At 35.2% G+C, this 24,627-nt stretch overlaps 2 protein-coding genes across 3 annotated transcripts in view; one reads left to right on the forward strand and one right to left on the reverse strand.

Annotated features, from left to right (window-relative positions):
• Positions 1-24,627, forward strand: part of RDX (radixin) — a 652,052-nt gene that overhangs the window by 151,269 nt on the left and 476,156 nt on the right. The gene's annotated exons all lie outside the window — the stretch shown is intronic.
• Positions 1-24,627, reverse strand: part of ZC3H12C (zinc finger CCCH-type containing 12C) — a 69,543-nt gene that overhangs the window by 34,001 nt on the left and 10,915 nt on the right. For both annotated transcript variants that reach the window (XM_082343489.1, XM_082343490.1), the window contains exon 2: positions 1,378-2,126. In XM_082343489.1, the coding sequence (XP_082199615.1) occupies positions 1,378-2,126 (749 nt within the window). The remainder of the gene's footprint in view (positions 1-1,377; positions 2,127-24,627) is intronic.

Genomic DNA, 24,627 nt, shown 5'->3' on the forward strand with positions numbered 1-24,627 from the left:
GGACAAGTAATTTAAATACTGCAAATCTCATTTGCTTATAAATGAAAGAAAGATAACCTTTCCATCAGGTGGAAGCAGTATTATTTCGAGGATTACAAGTTGGTCCTTCTCATACTCTATGCAGAAATGCTGCTATCACCTAAAAAACAGTGGTTCTCAAATTTTAGTAGGCATCATTATTAGTGGGGGTATTTGTTACAAAAGGAGATGGCTGGGCTACACCTTGATCTAGACTTGGTAGGTCTGTGTGTGGACTTGGTAGGTTTCTAGAACTATACTGTCTAATATGTAGCCACAAGCTACATGTGGCTATTAAGCACTTGTAGTATGGCTAGTCTGAATTGCGATGTGCTATAAGTGTAAGATATCTGATTTTAAGACTTAATATGAAAGAAATAATGCAAAAATATCTCATTAACAACTTTCTTATTGAACACACATCGAAATAATATTTTGGCTATATTAACCTAAATAAAATATATTATTCATATTATCACTTGTTTCTTTTAATTTTTTAATGTAGGTACCAGAAAATTTTAAATGACGTATGTGCCTCACATTACATTTCCATTGAACAGCACTGCTCTAGAATGTACACTAGTTAGAACAAGTTCCCCAGATGATTCTTTGATAGCTATCCTCAGGTCACCTTGAGAAACAATATATGAAATGTTAAGCTTTCTGAAAGAAGAACTGATGCCTTTCCATATCCTTATATTCCCACAGTATTCTGAACATTGTGGGCAGTTAACTATATACTAATTGAATTTAGATGCACTTTACGTTTTTAGCCATCAAAATCCATAAAAAAAATTTCTCTGAAAGCTTTGCTTTTGTTTTTTTCCCCCAGTTCCTAAAAAATTATTTTTGAATTACATTTCTTAAATGGAACAAAAAACCCTCTGAAATTATGGCTTTGATTTGTTCCTGAAATCAATAAAAATAATTTTCTCAAAGAACTGGGATTTTATCTTATGGTTATTTGACTTTGTATAGAAATAGGCCATTTATCTCTCTAGGTTCCAAAGTTATTCAATATGATCATACTCAAGCTCTTCAATTAAAACTAATGTTTAACACTATACTGGGAATATATGCTAATTTTTATACCATAGTAATTTACCAGATGAGGGGGGAAAAAAAAAGACATAACTAGGGAAAAGGAGGTCTTTTATTTAGGGACAAATGAGGTAAGAGTGGTTGACGGCTCTGGAAGTAGAGAGAGAACTAAGAGAGACACAATTAGAAATATGGGAGCTAATGTTGGGATGCAGAACAACCTTGACGTTAATGACTGTTAGAAAAGAAACAGTCACAAAATTAGAAATATGTTTTAAAGATTGTTTGGTAATAATGAGTGAAGATTTCCCCACTTACCTCATCGCCACATTGCTGCCATCGATAACTATTGGTCTCAGATTTTCCCCATCGTCTGTTACAATCTCTTGCATCGGAGATTCAGACCGCTGAGATTCCAGGGAAGACGTTTCCCTCATTATACTGTTAATTGTACTAACTGTTTGTTCGGCCTCACTTTTATTTCCAAGTTTGACAAGTTCTCCCAAAATATCATTGATTAAAGCATCGGTACCAAGTTTGTTTAGCACAAGCTGAACCTGTTCTTCAGAATAACCTAACTTCAGTGCAAACTCCAGTTTTGTTTGGTACTCTCGCACCACATCCGGGGGTTTCCTCACTTCCTTGGTTGGCTGAGACTCTTCAGGTTTAAAGTCTTGCAAAATTTCACTGCGTTTGAGTACATGAGGCTCTAAACACGGAGACCTACATAGTTGTCTGTGAGTCTTGGTTAATAAGCATGGCTCTACTGAAATGCTACTCAATTGTTCTGACTCATTATCAGAATTTGTGCTTTCTTCAGAGTCACCAGAGCTCGCATTCTCTTCAGACACCTCCTTTTCTTCCTTCCCGGAATTAACTTTATCCATTGTTGGTTTTTCTACCATTGACCAAGGTACAGATGTACTTAAATGTGGGTCAGTGCTCTCCACATAAAGGTGGCCTAGGTCATGCCCCAGATGATCCTTCAAGCCCATGAAGCTGTTATGTGTACTTGACTCCACTTTGCTGTTTTTTCTGTATTCTCGAATGCAAAGCACCCCGTATTCCTAGAGAAAAATGTAAAATATTTAGAATTTCATATCTACTGAATGATATTTCAGTATCATTTCTATTTCAATAAAGAAGTTGGGAGAGAATTACCAAACTATTGAATATCAACTTTGTTTTGTCTACATCCTCTCATCCCTTATAACACCCTTCCAAGATAGTATCATGTCCTGTTTTTCAGATGACGAAGTTTGGAATTAGAAAAATTAAGTATTCCCTCCAAGGCAACAAAGTAAATAAGTAGTGGAACTGGATTTTTTACCCAGTTTTGTCTGACTCCGAAACCCATGCTTTCCCCACTATATCATGATGCTTCTCAATCCTGATGGAAGAGATTTTCCCACAGTTAGAAAGGCCTATGTTTCGATAGTGACACACAGAATATTATAAAAAAGCCTGTTTTAGATGTGCTATGACAGGTTATGTACATTTTTTCTAAAATAATTCACAAAAATTTGCAAAAATTCTTTTAAAGAGAAAGCCATGTGAAAAGGAAAACATTACCTTATTATAATTTAAAAGTTATTGTTAATTTGGATCAAGCGTAACAACAATCTAAAGACTTTCAAAAACGATTTAGAGTACTACTGTGATGAAAGAGCACGCATTCTACAACAGCCAACAAGGAATGAAATAATTACAAAGTGACTTATATTCCACTTAAGAGATGAATAGTTTTGCCCTAATAATCTTTATTTTGTAAATCCTGAACACAGTAACAGAATACAACACTGTGCTACCCTTATTAAGTACCAGGGACTACAGTCTATTTCATTCCAGGGGAAAAAGCTCTTATTCTATGCACATTTATAGAAAGCATAGGAATGAAATATTCCTATAATTATATTTGCTGCTAAATAAAATTAGCAGCAAATAATTAAGTACACTGAATAAATGTTATCTTAATTTCTTGAATTTTATGGCAGAAAATACTTCTGTATTATATTAGATAATTAGCTAATTATTATCTGCATTTGGTTAAAAAGTCATCTTTTATTCTACTTTCCCCCTACAGGAATGCTTTTACTGTTTAAAATGCTTTGGCTGTTTTACTGTTTTCCTAAAAGTCTACTGGGAATAATTGTTATTTCTCTACCAGGACCAGGTTAGCAAAATAAAATTATTTTCTCTTGTGCTTCATTGTAAGGACTATATGCACATCAGTAGTTTACTTATTAAGGCAATTCCAGTGTTCTACCCATGGATAACATCAGTAAGCCAGTGGTAGCTGAATATGAGACTGTCATAGAACACCTATTTAAATAACCTAAAAAAGAAAATTGGAAAAACATTTTATTCGACAGCTCCTCAACATCTTATTTACACTAGAAAGGAGCTATTATATAAATGTTAAGAGAAAATGCTAAGTGATTTTCTGAGAAGTTTCACATTTGAATGCATTAGAGTGAACTTATTAGAGAGTGCAGTATTTCTATACAATGAAATAAATTGTATTAACTATGGTAAATAAGAGAGAAGAGCCCATGGAATCTTTAGCTTGAAAACAGTACACTTAAAATTCCTTCAGTGTAGAACTCCTACACACTTCTACAGGAGTTTCTTCAGTTTTATCCCTTGAGAAGACAGATAAATTTAACATCATTGTTCTACTAATATAGCATTCATTAGTTTTAAAGAAACATCACACTCTCTTGGCTCCTGACTGCACAACTGATAAAAAGAAATTTTCCTTGGGAGACCTCTATATCCATCTGCTCCATTATGAAGCTGTAACCATTTCAGTTTTTTTCTGTTAATATGGATATGCATGAGCCCAATTATTAGAATTAAAGGAAGCAATTTTGAAAGCAAATCTTAATACTCAGTGATTTATTAACTACTGTAATATACTGACACCATAATGCAAGCAACAAATCACAACAGCATCCTAATAAAGGGATACAGTTAAAAAGAAAAATCTGCACTGTGGCCTTGGTAGAGCTCCCACCAAAAGTATCTTAAACAAGGAAAACCTATTGGAAGCTGGGCTGCTTGGCAACCAGAGCTGGTTGCTAAGCGGTACTCTTTTAACGTGCCATCATGAATGCTAGCACAGTAAAAGAATAATTTGGTATGAACAAAAGCCTATAAAAGAGACTGGGACTTAAGTGCGCCTGGTTTACCCTCTGAGAACAATGCAGCTGCCAAACCAATCTGGAAGCTCCGACATCATTGTTCTGTAAACCCCACAATCTGCTCTGACTGCAGGAAGTGTATTTAACAGGCAACATTTTTGATCTCCCCTGAAAAGTTTGGATTTTGCATAAGTGCTGTTGTGAGATAATTTTTCAAGATAATGACTCACTGACCAAATCCCTGAATTGAACTAAGAAATATTATTTTGATATTGAGCTGTAGTGTTTTTCTTCTGGACTGTTTTAAACAAGATTAATACTTTATGAAAAACAGAGCTGGTGGGGAACATTAGAATGAAATGTTATGTTTAAAGAATAGTGAATTCTTAACTTTCACATTTTTCAAAGAAGCAAAACCAGATATTATAAAGTTTTTAAACTGAAAATTATCCACCCTAAAAACGTATTGGTTGGTCAAAAAGTTCGTTCAGTTAGTGAATACGCTGTTCAATAAAGTTCTTCATGAACATGAGAAATGTCTGCTATTTTTACCTAAAACTGAACAAACTTTTTGGCCAACCCAACATTTAAATCTTTCGGTATCACTTTCAGTCTAATATTAAAAAAGTGTTGGTGACACTATGTAAATCTGCTTTGCTATGTAATTTTATTATATGGCTATAATGATTAAATAGGGAGAAAAATGGGATTATCCATAGTTTGCTTTTTATAATATTAAACTAGATAAAAGTCATTTGTATTCAAATGTATTTAGTGAATACCACACACCTTGAACTTGTGATAATTCATATAATTTATATATACTATTTAAATATAATGTTTCCAAGTGAGCTAACATGATTTTTAATATTAGGTGTAAGTGTAAGCTTGATTTACACTACTTTAAAAAATGTACACCTAATTTTGTTAGGCAAAATAACTTTTCTTTTAAAATATTTTGGTTGAACTTTTTTTTCACACTGACAGGCCTCTCTTCATCTTCCAGATTTCACTGGATAACTTTCTTTGAGGTAGCCAATGTCATCTTGTACTAAACAAGCAGTTAAATAATTTTTAGTTCCTATAAACCAACAGATTATAAGGACAAATAAGTTCAATTACCAGGCCTATAAGCTGCATATATTTTCCCCATTACATAATATAAATTTGAAATAACTTATTTTTATTGACTCAAATGGTAAAGATTTGGTTTTTAAAACTTTAATCTCTAAAATGCTTCCTTATTCACTTGTAATTAGTAAAAGATCACCCTTCACATATATACAATGGAATATTACTCAGCCATAAAAAGAAACAAAACTGAGTTATTTGTAGTGAGGTGGATGGACCTAGAGTCTGTCATACAGAGTGAAGTAAGTCAGAAAGAGAAAAACAAATACTGTATGCTAACACATATATATGGTATCTAAAAAAAAAAAAAAAATTGATCATGAAGAACCTAGGGGCAGGATGGGAATAAAGATGCAGACCTACTAGAGAATGGACTTGAGGACACCAGGAGGGGTAAGGGTAAGCTGGGACAAAGTGAGAGAGTGGCATGGACATATTTACACTACCAAATGTAAAACCGATAGCTAATGGGAAGCAGCCGCATAGCAGAGGGAGATCAGCTCCATGCTTTGTGACCACCTAGAGGGGTGGGATAGGGAGGGTGGGAGGGAGGGAGACGCAAGAGGGAAGAGATATGGGGATATATGTATATGTATAGCTGATTCACTTTGTTATAAAGCAGAAACTAACACACCATTGTAAAGCAATTATACTCCAATAAAGATGTTAAAAAAAAAAGATTTCCCTGAATTAATATGGCACTAAAAAAAAAAAATTGTCAATATTTTGAAATCATTCAACAAAAAATTAAATTTAAAAGCTGACAAAAGTCTTAAGATATAAAAGCTGACAAAAATATCTTCATAGGCTGCAGTACTCCGTAATGTAATGTGTAAAACTTAACAAGGAATTATTATATCTTAGAACAAAGAATGGTATGTGATCTTTATTTTTGTTCAGTGCCTTAAAAATGATCAACATAAAAAAAATGATCAATATTACTTTGAAAATGATTAGCAAAGACTACAATAACAACACAAAATTTACTATTACATGCAAGGGAGAAAACACTTTTCTCCTTAAATTTTTAAATTAGACTTTTAAGTTTTGCTTAAATTTTTAAATTAGACTTTTAAGTTTTGCCATTTACTGAAATGCAAACGTATATAAATAATCTTTAAATTAATCAACTATTAACAAGAGTAATTTTCCTCATTTCATGAAGCAGCCTAGACAAAGTTTCACACACAAAGTAGGTCAATGTTTATATTCCCATAGTTATCAAAAAACTCCAAGAATACGGCTTAACTTTTAGGTTATCAGAGACCTATTATAATTGGCCTTTGCACTATATTCATGAACACAAAAGGTACTGAGCAAACATATATTGGTCTGAAAACAGATTTCTGCACTTAAAGAGCTTTAGATTTCCTCCAAATATTGTACTAGAAACTAAAACAATTTTTCTTGTTGAAGGCCTAATAAGTTAAAAATCACATAATACTATATGTTGAAAAAGAACTAAAATGTCATGCTATAGATGACATTTATAGATGATAAAGTGTAACCAATTATTTTAATTGCCAAAAGGAAGCTTTATACTAGCTGAAAGCAGATTTTATGATATAAAAGCTATTTACTAGAAATTTGTTGCATACACAAACATTCCCCCATTTAGTGAGCTTTTCTGAAAATTCTCATTAGATAACTTAGATAATCCTTCATCTCAAATCCAGTAAAAAATTTTTTTATATTCTAAAAAGCATCATATTAATCAAGAATATTAGACCATAAACATGTTAAATCAATTTGTTTGTTTGTAACATCAAGTTAACAATGCCATAAAGTGGGTTCTGATTGTTATCCAAATGGTAATAGTATGAGAACAGTGAAAATAAAATAATGAATATGTAATAAATACCTACTGCGGTAGTCTCTGTGTATTTAATTACCACTGTATTTTAGTGAGTGCTGTTGTCTGCATCCCTCTAGCTAACAAAAGAAGGATGTCCCTTTGAACAGATTGGTTAATGCTCTGGGGCAACAGATGTCTACTGGAACTGCAGGAGACCAGCAACTGGTGGCCTGCCCATCTTCTGAAAACTTTCAATAGACTTATGCATATGTTCACACAATAGGGCATGTGGTAGAAATGAAAACCTCTTTTTAACCCTTTATGCTCTTTCTTTTCCTCCCAACTGATAGATGAAAGTCTTTGTCTCCTCCCTTCCCCATTACAGATCTCTTGAAAGCAACAGTTCTTCAAGTGACATCTTCAATCTAATATCTGAAACTAATGCAAGCAAAAAAAAAAAAAAAAGGTGGGAGAGAAGAAATTGGAAACTATACATGAGTACTGAAACTGCTGACAATGCAATTGAATACTTAATCATCATAATTAAAACAAGCTGAAACATCTAATAGCAATCCATCTCCCCAAGCTAGATTTTTAAGACAATGGAAAAATCTATTAAATCTTACTATCATTTTACAGCACCTAGGTCTGACAGTGACACCTTAAGAAACCTAAGAATGTGACAAGAAGATAAAATCTAAATTCATTGTTTATCAAAATATCAGAACACGCTATAACTTATCTTTAAGTACAAACGACTACATGACATGCCTAATGCCTTGTGAATGTTTATGAAATTGTAATTATTTATATAACTCCAGAATATAAAAATGTAAAACATCTGCTTCACAGACATATTTTACAGAAAGAATTTAATTTTCTGGTATTTCGGCACTATGTAATAATTTGTAGGCTTTCATTTGAGGTGCATTCTATCCTTAACAGAGTTCAAATTAATATCCTGAATACTTAGCAAAGTTTAACTTCCAAAGCATTAAGTAGCACATATACTCACGTTCGCGGGAAAATACAAAGACATTGGTTTCTGTAGCAGCTTCAGCAGTAACTCCTTAACACAATTTTAGCTGCAGACTTCCAGACAAGCAAGAAGAACAATGAATGGGTGAACAGATGGAATGGCAATGTCTTTGCTTAACCTATTACCGAGTGGAACAACAACCAATCATAGGCCAGAAAGCTCACAATTAGTCGGCCAGGCAGATGCAAGCCAACCTCAGCACCCTGCGTCAGGTTCGCAGGTTTCTAAGATAAGCAAGTTGATGTCATTCTCGGGTCTGCCCCGGGCAGCATGTGTATTAACGAGGGGTGTGCGGCAACAATAGGCCATACAAAGCTGTAGCAGGCAGCTGCTCTTTGAGAGCAGAGCCATTAGGCAGCAGGCTGCCAACAAGGAACACCTGGCTTGGGCAGACCAGCTTTTCCTCCTCGGTTTTAAACAAAACAAAGAAACCAATTATATTTTAAAGTAGTAAAAGTTGCATGTTTCCAAAAAGTCAAGGCTATCCTCTAGTCTATTAGCTTTTTGTTTCTGAGAAATAAAGAAAACGAGGTGTGTCAAAGTAGCAATTAACTACTGCAGCAATCCCTTTTCTTTAACAAATGATCTACTGGCGAAATGAGACAGAGATTATAGCAAAGCTACTTCCCTGGAAATACTGGGAAATATAAAATATTTGTAAGTATTGGTTCATTTGTGGCAAGAGAATAAAACAAACAAAAAAAGAGATGATGAAAATAAGATTGCAAAAGAAAAAGGTTTAAGAGCGTACAAACAGAACTGATTTTTTAAAGTTCATAAGATAAAACAAGTTTGGCCAACTTTGTGCCAAATGAGTCATCTAAACTTAATATTTAGACAAAACGACTTAACTTCAACCTAAAATCACCAGAACGACCCACTTTATTTATGTCAAATAACTGTAAAATTATTTTATTATGGATACTAGTTAATCATGTAATTAAATAAAAGCAAAATCGTTCATTATGTTTTAACATACAGCATGATGTTATTTGTTATATTTGTATTTCATAAAATTTGTAAGATGTAATACTCAAATTTCAGTTCAGGAACAGGTTAACTTTACAAAGAAGAAACATTGTAATATTTTTAAAGGATATGAGTATACAAAAATCAGCTCTGTCAGTGAGGAAGCTTGTCACCTCTGATTTATTTCAAAGTTCCAGACTACAGTATTTATAATATTATGGACTACTTGCTTTTGAGAGCTGCATAAATTGTATCTTGAGTGACCTCTGATTATGGAAATTCAATCAAAATTTAAACACCATCAGGTGTTGTGAGACTATTTCCTTACTAAAGAAAAAGGCAATCTGAAGTGGTTCTACTACCTACTTATGTGATGTAGAACACACACACACACACACACACACACACACACACACACACAGGTCTCCCCTTTTCATTCCAGTGCAAATTAAAAGAGTGAAGGAAAAAGCTCCTCTTAAAATACAATTTTCTGAGATAGGCTGATTTATGCAGAGCCTGGGCTTTCCCATTATATAATCAAGTACCCTAAAGGTATAAAATTTGGTTAAAGCACCGCAAACAATCTCAAACAATCTCAATCAGTCTCTTTTCTCACACACAAAAACAGAGGCTACTTGCATGTAGGACCATGTGACAATACTTGGAAAAAAAGTTAATATTGGTTGGGACTCTTGGGCATGTCCTTATTGTGCCCAGTCAAATGTAAATGAGAGGTACTCTATTTACAAAATAAGAGAGAAATCTACTCTAAATGGTTAAAATTTTTCAGTTACCTCACCGAAAACATTCCTTATGCCTACTAAAAGCCTAAAAATTATTGCTGTTTCCAGAAAGAAAACTAAAATACAAAGTATGGTATTTGTAGATCACCATTTGTCTATAGATATTTTTCCTCAAAAAGAGCTTAATATTCCATGAAAGTATGTTATTCCAAAAACGTTAGAAAATTTAAAAATTTGTGAAAGTATTTTTAAACTAAATGTAATTATTAGATTCTGAATGCCAAACTAATTCCTAAAGGAAGAACTATTCTTTTTCTGTCAAGGGTTACAGTAATGTTTTTGCAATAGTTACACCCATAGCCTAATTCCATAAGCCCACAAAAGATCAAGATAAAGCATTTCTAATATTATAGTTTATTGCAAAGTATAATGTGAATTACATAGAGTTCAAATTTTATGTCTTGAGTAAGCATATGAACATCACAGAAATCAAGACATATATTCATGCAAAGTAGTTACAACTAAAACCTAATAAAACTTAAGCTATGTACTGACTAGAGATAGCGAGGTCAATATTTATGAATTTACATTAAAATCTTTTCCTTTTTGTATATAAAAAAGACACTCTTTAGTATGAATAGACAGTCCCTCTTTCCCTTGGGCTTTCTTTCTTCTTTTTACCCCTTTGCTACTATAGTTACTACTTTATAGCTTTAATTCAGGAGGAGGAGGAATCTTCTCACTAATTCCTGCCACTGTGAACACAAAGAATGAGAGAAAACTACCCAAGAGCTCAGCAGGAAGCCTGATCCCTAGCACTGGATTAAGCTTTTTTGCAAACAGCAAATAAAGGCAGTGATCTGAAAAAGCTAATCAGATCCTGCTGTGGTATTTAGACTATCTTGGTTGCTAGTATTGGATAACGTTAAGCACATTAAAACATCTGTAGGTGAAAAGAGGCCCTTGCCTGCCTTTCTTAGTCACATGGCCCTGGTCCACTTCCCACTGCAGAGAAAATGCAAACAGCTGTACTGGGCTGTCTGGGTCACTGCAATAAATGACTGAGCACGGGGCGCAGTTATGACAGTGTGGTTTTAGTGATAACACTAAAATCTGTCAATGTCGAGGGCTTTTCTAACGTTTGAAAATTCAACTGTTTGCTGAGGTATGAATGTGAAACACGTGGGTTTTGATGTTAGTGTTGGAATCAATTCTCTTTGTCAGCAGTGATCCAAGCCGCCTTCCTGGTACCTTTCTCCTAATATGGATTCGTTCTCCTTCAATCTACAATTCTTTTCATCCTAAAACACCTCCCTAGAAGTAAGATTATTAAATCAAATTTTCCCAATTGTCACCAGAAGATTGAAAGGTTAAAGTTTTAACCAAAAGCTCTCATTATTTTTGATTAAAAAAAAAAAAACCCAACCAACCAAAAACCTAATTTATACACATGGTGTAAAAGAAAGGAGCAAAATCAATCAGGCACTAACCCTAACCTCTGAAAGTTATTATATCTAGTAAATCAGATGGGCATGAGAGCTTTAATATATTTCATTTCCTTAGGCTTAGATTACTTTCATTTCTTAAGTTATCTCCTTCCTTGAATACCCCCTAAGTACATCCCTGCCAAAGTAATTTTCAATGACACCACGCTTAGGTTTAAAAAAAATCTCAGCAGATCACATCTCTGGTCCTCTGCTCTGTTTTCAAGATTCTTACAACCGGGGCTCCTGTAGCCCTGTATTCTTATTTCCCACTTCAATTAAGGTGAAGGAATAGCAAAAGTGAAGTCACAGATGCTGAAACAACCATCCCTTCACCCAAGTGTTCTCTTGCACAGCCTCACCTACCCAGATCACATCTGTTGTTCTAAGCCCAGCTCAAGGTTTATTTTTCCATAAAAATCTTCTTGGACCAGTCTGGTTTTTATTGAATTTCTATAACATTAATAGTCTGTACTGCACAATATAACACTTATTTATGAACCAGGCTGTAAGCTTCTTGAGGGCAGATCCATTTAATCTTTGATAATACACACAGCAAAAAAAAAACCTATATGGTACCCAGCAGTGTGTTGCTATCTAGAAGACATCTGAGTGAAAAACAGGACCAGTAAAAAACAGGCTCCAGCAAATTTGAATGCAGGCATTCATATGAACAAAATGCTCCCTGCTAGTTTTTATTTCTCTTTGTGACAGGGTGAGCTTATCAAAGAGCCCGCAGTGATTTGCAATGTTCCTGTAGCCCTGGCTCTGCCACTGGGGCTGCTTTCAACATTCAAGGCAGCTGTGAAATTGAGTGAGCTCAAGCCTGGCAGGGATGAGAGGTCTTTTCCTGCAGTCTCCTTCTCTGGCTTCAATTTCCTAACTAGAGTGGCATCCCTTGGAGTAACGCTCTGGCCTCTTCCGCCTCACTTGAGGATGACTTATCTGAGGGGTAGGTCAGGGAAGAGGAGTTGTGTAAGCAAAGTGCAGCCCCTTCCTCTGCACATTTCTCTTGGGATTTGCCCAGGTGCAGACAGCACACAGTTGCTTTGCTCTCCAGCACTGCCTGAGATTGGATGACTACATCTTTCTAATTTGGGGGTTCAATGTTGCTAAGTCCTTTATGCTGTGCTCTTAAGTCATGTTCTGCAATAGATCCATCAAAAAAAGAGCTGCTATTTTGATGTCCATCTACTTGGCTCCTTTGTTTATTTCTCAATTGGTTCAGAACTAAGGCAGGAAAAAGACCCCCTCAAACAATATTCAATAATAATAAGTTTTGTTATAAAGAACTATTAAGGAAAAAAAAGGTGATGAAAAGACTTACATAAATTAACTCAACAGACCATTTTAAAAATACGTATGAAGGGGTAAAGTTAAAAAAAAAAAAGAAACAATTCTGTGACAAAGAAAGAAGATAATGCTTCTTCAAGTCAAAATTCTTAGGGTTTGATTATAAAAATATTTCAGTGCCATATCACTAAGAGCAGATATCTTTCAATTCTCTCCAGGGTTCAGAGACAAATAGGAAATCCACAAAAACAGTATTTCTTCTCAGTGGTCTAAAAACAAAGAAACATTTCTGTAGTCACTTTAAGTGACAATATAACCCATATCATTATTTGGGTTATATTTTCAAACATTTCCCAATGATTAGCTTCCCATTTAGTATTTTTTTTTTTTGGCAGCTTGTGGGATTTAAGTTCCCTGACCAGGGATCAATGGGGTCATACAGCAGTGAAAGCGCCAAGTCCTAACCAGTGGACTCCCAGGAAATTTCCCCCATTTAGTATTTTTAAAAATTCAAATAAACAAGCAAGTCTTTTAAAACGATGATCTTCAATTCCTATAAAACTTGTAAATACTCAGGGAATGAGAAATTTTAGAAAAGCTCGGAGAATACAAATGACATCCAAAATGCTGATGTACTAGGTTGCTAAAGCCGCTAATGTGTGGCAGAGCAGGATAGAGAAAATCCGTGAGGAAAAAAGGACATAGATGATCTTAAAAGAAGTATAAAGCACATGATATCATCCACGTTAACAAAACACAGTTATATTAAGTACAACTGAAACTGAGGAAAAGCTGACCAAAACTGTGTAATTTTATATAAAATATATGTAAGACACATTCTCTGCATTATAACACAGCTGGATGGTAGTTAAATGGCACTTTGTCTCTGACAATAATAAGATTTACAACATCATTCTCCAAGCCTAGTCAGAACTCAACCCATCTCTCCTTTTGATGCCACAGCACTGTACCTCTCACTCCTGACAGCACCCCTCACTTCCCACCTGCACGTGCTCGTGTGTGCACATCATCTCATCTCAGGCTGAGTGTACCAGCTGAGGACGGTGCATGTCTTATTCTTCTTTGGGTATTAAATAACCCTATTTAGCAAACTAACTCAAAACTTCTTGACCAAAAGTTTAAGTGAAATTGACAGATTCAGGCTATAAAGAATAATTGTATCAGACAGAATTAAAAGAGGACTCTATTATTAGAGGTCTCTGTTCTTGCCAATGGTCTAGAAGACAGTGTAATGGTACATTAAATGTAAAGGAACTCAGGAAAAAATATATAAAATATGGTATACAGCAAAGTATGACCCAATAAAAGTTCTTTGTTAATTATAAGTTTGATCTAAGTATAAATTCTTGCTAATAATCAAGACAGATAATAGTTCCTTACATACCAACTGCTATAAGATGAGAAAATGAAATGCTTGAGTTAGTCCTTCCAATGGTCCTCATTCTACTGATTTTAGACAATTGTCCCAGTGTGCAAAAACTGAAAAACTTTGAGAGGCTAACAAAATGAATGGTTGTGTTAGAAAATGCTCAGTCAAATCAGCACAGAAGTTCACAACACAATTTGCCTTTACAGAGTTCTATTCATATCAGAGGATGATATAGTAATTTAGACATTAAATTTAGAATTCTGAGCATTTAGGACAAGATTCCTTCTAAATGCAAATCATCATATACTATAAGTTAAATCTAGACTATGAATCATCCTAAACAGCTGCCAAAACAATTCAACTATAAACTCTAACAGGCCAGAGATTCTTGTGTTTTGTTTTCTGCTGTATCTCCAGCAACTAGCAGAGTGCTTGGCAAACAGCAGGTGCTTAATAAATATGTGCTAAATGATAGCATTCCAATAACTGGGCCAAAATCTCTTTTCCAGATTTATTTGTTCTTTATGTCCCTTCACATAACCTACACTCCAGCCAAACACGAGGATTTAAAGCAGTGGTTCTCTTAATTTGGTTGCACACTGGAATCCTCTGGGGAGGTTTAAAATATACTGGTGTAAGAGTTTCATCCCTGGAGATGTTTATTTATTTATTTATTTTTTGGTCTGGGTGATTCTAATGTATAGCCAAGTTTAAGATTCTTTCTTCTAAAATACCTTTCTCCATAGTTTCACAGGTTAAAATCTTATCTATTAGTATTGAAGATTCAACTAAAACCCCAACTCTGCCATGAAACCTTTCCCGGAACACTGTTAAACTTATCTTTGGATTATTTGAGTTTTGCACAGGGCCTGGCATAAGGTTAGGACTTGATAAATGTCTGAGTGGTAAATAACTCTGGGAGCATGGCACATAGCAGGAACGCAGTAAATATCTATTGAAAAACTGATGTATAGTTGGTCCTCGTTATCTGTGGAGTCTGTACTTGAAAATTTGCCTACTCACTAAAATTTATTTGTAACCCCAATAAATCCTCGCGGTGCTTTACAGTCGCCCCACGGCCACGTGCATGTGCAGAGAGGCGGAACATTTGAGTTGCCAGACAGGCATTCCAGCGGAGGCCGAACAAAGCCCTCATGCTGAAACAAGTGTCCTAAAAAGGGCTTGTTAGTGCTATGATTTTTGCATTTTTGTGCTTTCTGTTGGTGAATTTGCTGTTTAAATGGCCCCCAAGTCTAATGTTGAAGTGCTATCTAAGTGCAAGAAGTCTGTGATGTGCCTTGTGGAGAAATATGCGTGTTAGGTAAGCTTTGTTCAGGCACAAGTTACAGTGCTGTTGGCTGTGAGTTCAGTGTTAATGGATCAACAGTACATATTTAATAAAGTGTCTCTAAACAGTACTGCATGTACAACAAGGTTAGGTATTGATTGGTCCATGAAAATGTTCTGACCGGAGGCTTGCAGGAACCTAATCCCGTATTTCCTCTAGAAGCAATGGTTCAGTATTTGCAGTGACTTCATAGAACATAACTACAGTTGCCCCTTGAACAACAGTGGGTTTGAACTGCAGAGGTCCAGTTATATGTGGATTTTTTTCAACAGATACATAAGGACTATGTGATTCTTGGTTGGTGATCTGGGGATGTAGAACCCTGGATAAGAAGGGCCGACTGTGAAGTTACACTCGGATTTCTGACTGCACAGAGGGTCGGTGCCCCTAATGCCTGTGATGTTCAAGGGTAAACTGTTCAAGAAAAACAAGACTGACTGTAATTTCATCCTCTCTTCAGAACTCTTAGTGATCTTACCTGTAATTTTTAATGCCAGTTTCATTCAGCAAACGGGCACCTCCTAGGTGCCAGGTGCTGGGGATACAGCAAGAACAAAGCCAGTCTCTTATCTCACCAAACTCACAGAGGGAGAGAATGTAAACAGTAAATACACGTCAGGTGATGGTAAATGCTATAGAGAAACTTTTAATCAGGGGAGGCCTTTATGATAGGGTGGTATTTGTGCAGATACCTAAATGAAGTGAAAGGAATGTGTAACAGGTGGAGGGAGGGTTGAGTACAAAGCCCTGAGATGAGAGCTTTCACAGGACAGCAAGGCGGCCAGTATGGCCGGCGGCAAGTGAGCAAGGGGAGGAGTCAGCAAATGAGGTCAGAAAGGTCAAGGTCAAGACAAGCCATGTCATGCAGAGCTTTGAAGGGCAACGCACCTCAAAACTTTACACAGCGTGGGAATCATAGAGAATCTTTTTCATGTATATGCTTCCAGCTGCTTAAGAATTAGTTTGACAAGTTTTAACGGAAAAGCTGCTGTTGGGAGTTCGATGGAGATTGTGTTGTAGTAATACTTGCTTAAAAAGCACTACTGATTTACTATATTGTTTAATCAAGAATAATTGATTGAAATTTCCTCTTTCAATACAGTTCCTAGATTTCTTTCTAGGGAGCTTATAAATTTCTTTTTAAACTTGTCTTAAAATATTTTGCTTTTGTTCTTGCTGTGAATGGAGGTTTTTCTCTTCCCTTATATTTTCTAACTAGTTATTGTTGGTGTCTAAAAAATAATTATTTTTATTCTTGTACATAAAACTTTAGTGAACTAGGTAGCTCAGTGAACTCAATGTTTCTATTAGTGTTTCACTGAGGCTCTTGGGTTTTCCAGGCATATATAATAATGTAAAATCATCAGATTGCCTCTTCCTTACCAATTTTTACATCTCTTGCTTCATACTTTTGTCTAATTACATTGTAATGTTAACAGTAGTTATTTTGTGTCATTCCTGATATTAATGGGAATGTGTCTAGTGTTTTATTATTAAGCGTTATATTGATGGCTGGTTAGGTTGTACACACATACATATAAAACATACACAGCTATCACATTGGGCAAATTTACCTCCTCACGCCTCATCTGTTAAAAAAAAAATATATATATATATATACACACACATACACACACACACACACACACACACACACATATAAATAGTTGTTTTGAAATTTAATGAGCTAATACATGTAAAACACTTGACATCTGGAACAGTGCCAGGCACACAGTACGCACTAAGTGTTAGCTGTATGTAATTATATGTTTATATACAACTATACATTTACACACCACACCATATGTAGCCTTTAAAAAGTCACTTATAGAAATATGTTTTTCTCCTACATGAAAGATTTAAGAAAAAAATTAAAAATGTATATTGCATTAAAATGATATATTAAGATGATCATAAAATTTCTTCTTTGAGTTACTAATATTGTGAACTATATTAACAGATTTACTAATATAAATACATGATTACATTTTGGAGGATTATACTGTATATGCTGGTATTTCCCTAGGAATTTTTACATCAATAATCATAAGACTGGCTTGTCATTTTCTTTATTTGCTTTGCCACATTTGGGTACCACTATTTTGCTGATGTTAGAAAAGGGATATGGTATTCCATCCAAACTTTTTCTCAATGACAAACCAATTGCCCCACGTACCAAAGGGAATTAGACTAGACTGGGCCATGTGTTCCTATACAGGCAGCACTATTTCTAATATCTGATTTACCGGTATTCTGAAATGTGTATCTGACCCCTTACTGTAAGTTCTAGGGTAGAGTTTACTCCAGCATGGGTTCCAAAGAAAAGAGGATGAGCAAGAGAGAGATCTTATAATTTATGGATATAATACACCCTCTCCCAAAAAGTATCCAAATATCCTGGACAAATTACACAACTGCTGTGTCTCAGTTTCTTCAACCATAAAATGGGGATAATAACAACACCAACAGCACACGGTTGTAATATATATAATAACTTAGAACAGTGTTTGGCACATAGTAAATATTAAGTATTATCTTAAAAGTTTATACTAAAGTGAAATTTCAGTACAAAAAAATAGAAAACCTGATTTTCATTATTTTATGTTCTCATTAATATAATTCTAAAGTTCTGTCTTTGTTCGTGATCTCAGAACATGAATTTTGTTAAATTAATAAAATAATTTAGAACAATGTTTCTCAGAGGGAAAGGGGAATGACATTTAGTTTGGAAAAGCCAAACATACCTATCCTTTTTTGTAAGAAAAACTACTCAAGATTTAAGTGTCATGGAATACTTTGGCTAATAAGGATAATTAGAAGACAATAGTATCAATAACTATGAGTATCTTTGTATGCTGACACATCATAACTAGATTTATCCTGGTGATTGTTTTGAGAAGTGTAGAAATATCAAATCACAATGTTGTGTAACAGGAACTAACATTGTGTTGTAGGTCAATTATACTTCAAAAACAAACAAACAAACAAACAAAAAATAGAAAGAGATCAGATTTGTGGTTACTAGAAGCAGGGGGTGGGGGGAGGGGGAATTGGATGAAGGTGGTCAAAAGGCACAGACTCCCAGTTATAAGAGAAATAAGTACTAGGGATGTAATATGTACAACATGATACAGATAATGAACACTGCTGTACATTATGTGTGAAAGTTGTTAAGAGAGTAAATCCTAAGAGTTCTCATCACAAGGAAAGATTTTTTTTTCTATTTTTTAAATTTTGTATCTATATGAGATAATGGATGTTCACTAAACTTACTGTGATAAGCATTTCTTGATGTATGTAAGTCAAATCTCTATGCTGTGCACCTTAAATATATACAATGCTGTATGTCAATTATATCTTGATAAAACTGGAGGAAAAATATATTCAAAAAAGAAGATAATGGTAGAATGCTTAGTAAGGAACATGAGTATAAAAATGGCTGGGAATCAGTAATTTAGCAGAAATACATTGATCTGATGGTGGGCAGAAGTGAAGGGATGTGGGAGAAAATGGAAGTAAAATTAGAAGAAATTATAACAAGCACCTGAAAGGAAACAAAGGTTTTTCTTATGGAAAATGAGAAAATACTTCTTTCAGTTTAGCAATATAGATGGTGGACTGTGCAAATTATTTTAAAATAAATGGCTGTAGACAAAGATCAGCCATCGGCTCCCACCTCTCTCATAATCTCATTAACTTTTAATAAAGTAATAAATTAGTATACTTTTCAGAATTAGCTTTCTCTTAAGATCTGTAAGTTACTATCAAAAAATTAAAGCCATAATAATTTTCAAATCTTTTATGAAAAAAAATCCTATGACTTAGGAATCTATTTTCTTGATAGTAATATCATTAAATACGGAGTAATTTAGTTCTTATGGCATTTTTACAGATGTTACCTAGGTGATCAAATTCTATTTTAAAATGTGTACAACTAATACATTTTAAAAGTAATACTCTGATGAAACGCAGGACAACAGCAGCCTGGTCCATGGTCACCCAATCAAGCTAAATCAGAGGTTAAGCCAGTATTCAATGAATTCATGTATTCACTCAAGAAACATTTATTTGAATGCCTACGAGAAAGTGACATTGAGTGAAGAAGATGAGAGAGGGTACAAACATGAATACAGTTGCTACCCTAAGGAATATAAATTTACTAAAGAAACCAAATAGATGAATACCTATACAATATAGCGCATGTCAAAATTAATGCTATTAATAGTGATATATCATAGAATACAAGAGACAAAGACATTGGCTCAGATTGGAGAAGGTTCTGAGAGGCAACATATAAGCTGAGAACAGAATGATGACGATGACAGATTCCTATATATACTATGGTGTATGTGTCTGTGGTAGGGCAAGATGGGGAGTGGGGTAAGGTAGGGAAAGAAAGAATTTTTGCCCAGAGGAAACAGGATCAAAGGCCCACAGACATGAAAGATGATAAAATATACAGAATACTGTGAGATTAATACTGCTGCAGAAGAGGCTAGAAAGTTAGGATGTGGTTAGTTCATGGAAAGTCTTGAATGCCATACTAGTGTTTCAACTTTGTTACTGGGAAACTACTGAAGGTTTTTGAAAAAGGGAATGGTGTATTTCTACCCACATTTTAGAAAGGTAATTAAATCAACTATAATATAAAATAAAAATTAAAATTATCGATAAAAAAAAGAAAGGTAATGGGGAACCACTGAAAGTTTCTGAGAATGTGAATGATGTGTTTCTAACTACATTTTAGTATGGTAATTCCAGCTCTACTAGGTTTGAGGGGGCAAGAAACTCAAAGAAGACAAGTTAGGAAGGTATTATAATACATAATGGTCTAAGCAAAAGGTGACTGGTATCTAAAGTTATGCAGAAAAAAAGAAACAAATATGAGATTTTTTCTAGGATGAGCCAATGGGTCCAGTAAGGATTTGATGCTAAAGACAAAAGAGGAAGGAGTAACAAAAAATAACTGATGGTATCAAATGATACAGATACACTGCAGAATGACTGAGGACATTGGGTAAAGGTGATTAGTGACCACTGAGGGAGCTTTTTCGGAGACATGAAGACAGGTGGGGTGTGAACAGGCAGCTGCTCCTAAACAAGTTTTTATGCCATAGATCCTTTCTCAGTCTAATGAAGGCTATACACCTCTTTTCAAAGTAATGCTTTTAAATGCATAAAGCAAAAACAGAGACTGCATTACAAAGAAGCCAATTATATTAAAATGGTCATCAAAATATGTAAAAATGTGATAGAGTAAAATATATGCCTTTTATTAATACATTAAAATAAGATGCAGCAGCAGACCTAATAACTACCATGATTTTGAAGTAGTTAAAAGTAAAAATGATATTTCAGAGTATTTACTTCAACCGTAACATGATAGGGAAACATTTATGATTTCTATGGATGACACAGTAATATATGCTGTTATTAAAATTGGACTTGTTGCTTACATTTATAATTGAGGGAAATGGTAAATTTCAATCAGAGGATATGAATATAAATACATAAATTTTTTCCCATCCAGCATCACAGAATGCCCAAATTCTATCCATGGACCCTTTGGGGAACCACAGAACACAGGCTAAAAATTCCCAGTTAAGGAGTAAGTGTGTGCTGAAGAAGAGATGACAGCATATGTTTTCTTTTAATAAGTTTGGCAGGAAAGGAATAAGATATAGAAAGATATTTTGGTGGGTAGGGAGGGTAAGGTTTTTTTTTTTTCTTTCTTTTAAGAACTTTAAACCAGGAGAATGGATTTAATGGGGCAGGAGAGAAAAAAGGTATGCCCACCTATGTATGAATGAAAGACTGGGAATAAATAAAAGGACAATAACTTAGAGGAAAAAAAAGAAGGAATAGCAGTGAATTGGGAAAACAGAGTTGGTTCAATGAGGCAAACGTTGGCTCTACTTTAGCCTCTAATTCTCGGTCAAAATTAACCAGCCTACCACTCTCAACCCTGCAGTCCTTTCCCAGCCTCCACAAGACCCAGAGGGCCAGGACTGACTGGGGGTGAAGAGTGAAAGGCGAGGACAAGCACCGCCGGCACGGAACTGCCAATGTTCAGGAGCAGGAAGTGCGTTCCTGTTGCTCTTCTGCCTCCTTTTCTAATGCATCGTCAGTCTTTCCCAGCTCTCAAGATACCTAGAGGGTTGATGCTGCCATTTGGCCGTCTAGATACCCCCATCCTAGTTGCTCCGTCCAGTCTCCCTTCCCGCAAAAATCAAAACTCCAAAAGAAAGATCAAGTGAGGGTACTGTGATGTTTATATGATTAAAGTAATTATTAAATATTTAAGTGTGAAAGATTCTTGAGGAAGGGGCGTAAGTACAATGGATACTCTAAGGATGGCTTGTTGAACCAAGTGACTATTTATTTAGATAAAACGATTGATGAAAGATTTTTAAATATAAGAATCTTAGCGTAATCCTGGTCTCTGGACCTCCTTCCTTGTCGGCACCTTTCCTCCTCTGCACTTGTGTGTGCATGTGTGTGCATGCGAACACATGTGCATGGAGAGAAGGGGGTGCAGGGAGGACAGAACCAACTTACCGCATTTCTCACTCTTGGAAGAGATTCTTAAGCCTTTGGGTTTAGTAAGCAAAAAGCTACTTTATTGGGAAGCAAAGATTTAGCAATAAAACAAATTAATCAGTCTTTACACCCAGTATTTTTTTTTTGGCCATGCCATGCTGGCATGTGGGATCTTAGTTCCCCAACCAGGGATTAAGCCATGCCCCCTGTAGTGGAAGCACAAAGTCTTAACCACTGGACCACCAGGGAAGTCCCTAGACCCAGTATTTCTAAAATAAATGATTGTTTTATTTTATCTTCTAATTCTGATTATTTTTTTAAGAGATAATACAAAAAGTTGCAGAAGAGGTTAGCACACATTGAGAAGAAAATTATTTCAGGATTTTGATCAAATATAAATCCATGTTGAACTGGATTAGCTTATATTAGGTGTTTATCATAAAACAGTATTCAATCTATTAAAATGCACATGAAACTTAAGTACTCATTTGCTATCAAAGTGGGAAATAAACATTTATGATCTACCTGTTATTTTGAGGAATGCTCAGGCCCAAGACTCAGCACCTGGTAGCACTCTTGCCAAACTGGCATTCTGGCTTCTGGCTATCACTCAGGAATTCCAAAGTGTTTCCTCTACCTGCCACATCTTCACTCAGGTGCTCTCCCAGCATGGGATGGTCTAGAAACTAAGTTGCAGCTGTCAACCTGGCACGTGCTTCCCAGCCACCTAGGCTAGCAGTAAAATTTTCTACATCAACCAAACTCACAGAATTAATTTTGTGAAATTTTTTCTTATAAGCCAACTCCTGATGTTTTTTTTTTCAAAATCACACTTATAGGGCTTCCCTGGTGGCGCAGTGGTTGAGAATCTGCCTGCCAATGCAGGGGACACGGGTTCGAGCCCTGGTCTGGGAGGATCCCACACGCCGCAGAGCGACTGGGCCCGTGAGCCACAAACTACTGAGCCTGCGCGTCTGGAGCCTGTGCTCCGCAACAAGAGAGGCCGCGACAGTGAGAGGCCCGCGCACCGCGATGAAGAGTGGCCCCCGCTCGCCGCAACTAGAGAAAGCCCTTGCACAGAAACGAAGACCCAACGCAGCCAAAAATAAATAAATAAATAAATAAATTAATTAATCAACACCTAGAATCAAGCAACTGGTGACATCCTGAATGAAGTAAGGGACTTAAATTACTATGCTGAATAAAGGTGTTAAAAAAAAAAATCACTTATACTACCTATACTCTAAACCTAGTCTCTCTCCTAGTACAGAAAGTTTTTCTGATTTGTGGATCAGTATTTGACTTCAGACATTAGCTGCCTCTGATTCCCTACTGAGGTTCTTATTTTAAAGGGAGGGATTAAAGACCTTAGGACCAAGCAGAGCCTCTATTTAATGTAATCAAAAGACCTGAAAGAACACTGAAAAATAGAGAACTTAATGGGAAATAAAAGAGCAGCAATTTAAAGCATTTTGTTTTTCTTACTTATAGGGATCACTAGAATTGTCCACCATCCATTTTAAAGAATGTGGAGTATTTTTTATAATTCTGCCATTTCTCTTGGCCAATTTATTCATCCCATCCATAAACAGGTCAGGAAAGAAGAACTAATTTTTATTTCCAAAGCTTTACAATTTTGGGGGTGAGAGTATTTGAAAGATGCACCCTGAAATACTATAAACTGGTAAAGAGCATAGTAGGGCCCATGGAAAAACAGAGCTGCTGGCTCAACTTCCAACCCCAGGAAATCCTAGAACACACACAGAAGGGAGCACACAAGGGCCAAGAGGTGTAGAGATCTGCAGGCAGAGACGCCCCATTTAAGGAACTCAAATACTTTTCAAACAAACTTAGAAATCAGCTTATTTTGAAAGTTACACCATCCTATCCTTACACAAAGATGACAAAAAGCCCTAACAATCTAAAGCTTTAGATTTACTTCTTTTATCCACAGGCCTTAAATGATGATGATGGCATTAAACTCCAGGGTATATGGGTATTTAATCAACAACAGCAACAACAATTAAAATGGCCCTTATCTGAAGTACTCACAGAGTAATTTGCTAGGGACTTCTTGACTTCAAAGATAAGATACAGAGGACATTTACACTCGACTGACCAACTTTTTCAAGGCATTTAGGAAAAACTCAAACATAGAGAATGGAAGTATACTCTGACTATGAGACACAAAAATGAGAAGTCAGCATCTGATAACAAAAAAAATTATTTTTAAACCCTAAAACCCCCAATATCTGTACATTAAAACTCTCTTCCAAATAACCCTGCAGTTAAAGAAAAATAAAAAATAAAATTATGGACATTAAAAATGGATGACAATAGAATTATAACCTATGGGATGTGGCCAAATTGATACTCAATGAAAAAATTAATGGTGTAAATGTACTTAATAGAAAAAAGAAATAAATGAATTAAACATTTAAATTAGAAAGGTTAAAATAAGCAAACAAGCCAAAATAAAGGTAGACAAAGTAATAAAATTAAAAGCATAAATAAGTAAATTAGGAAGCAAAAAAATGTAGAAATGGTTAATATAATGGAGAGCTGGTTCTAAATATGAATGAATGAATAAATTAATAAATTAATAAGTGAATAACTTCCTAAAAATGTGACCAAGAGGTTGAGGAACTCTACAAATATATAACAATACAAATATAATGTTCAATGAAATGGAA

Source organism: Balaenoptera borealis (genome assembly GCF_965194805.1).
Source record: "Balaenoptera borealis genome assembly, chromosome: 11".
Classification (NCBI taxonomy): Eukaryota; Metazoa; Chordata; class Mammalia; order Artiodactyla; family Balaenopteridae; genus Balaenoptera; species Balaenoptera borealis.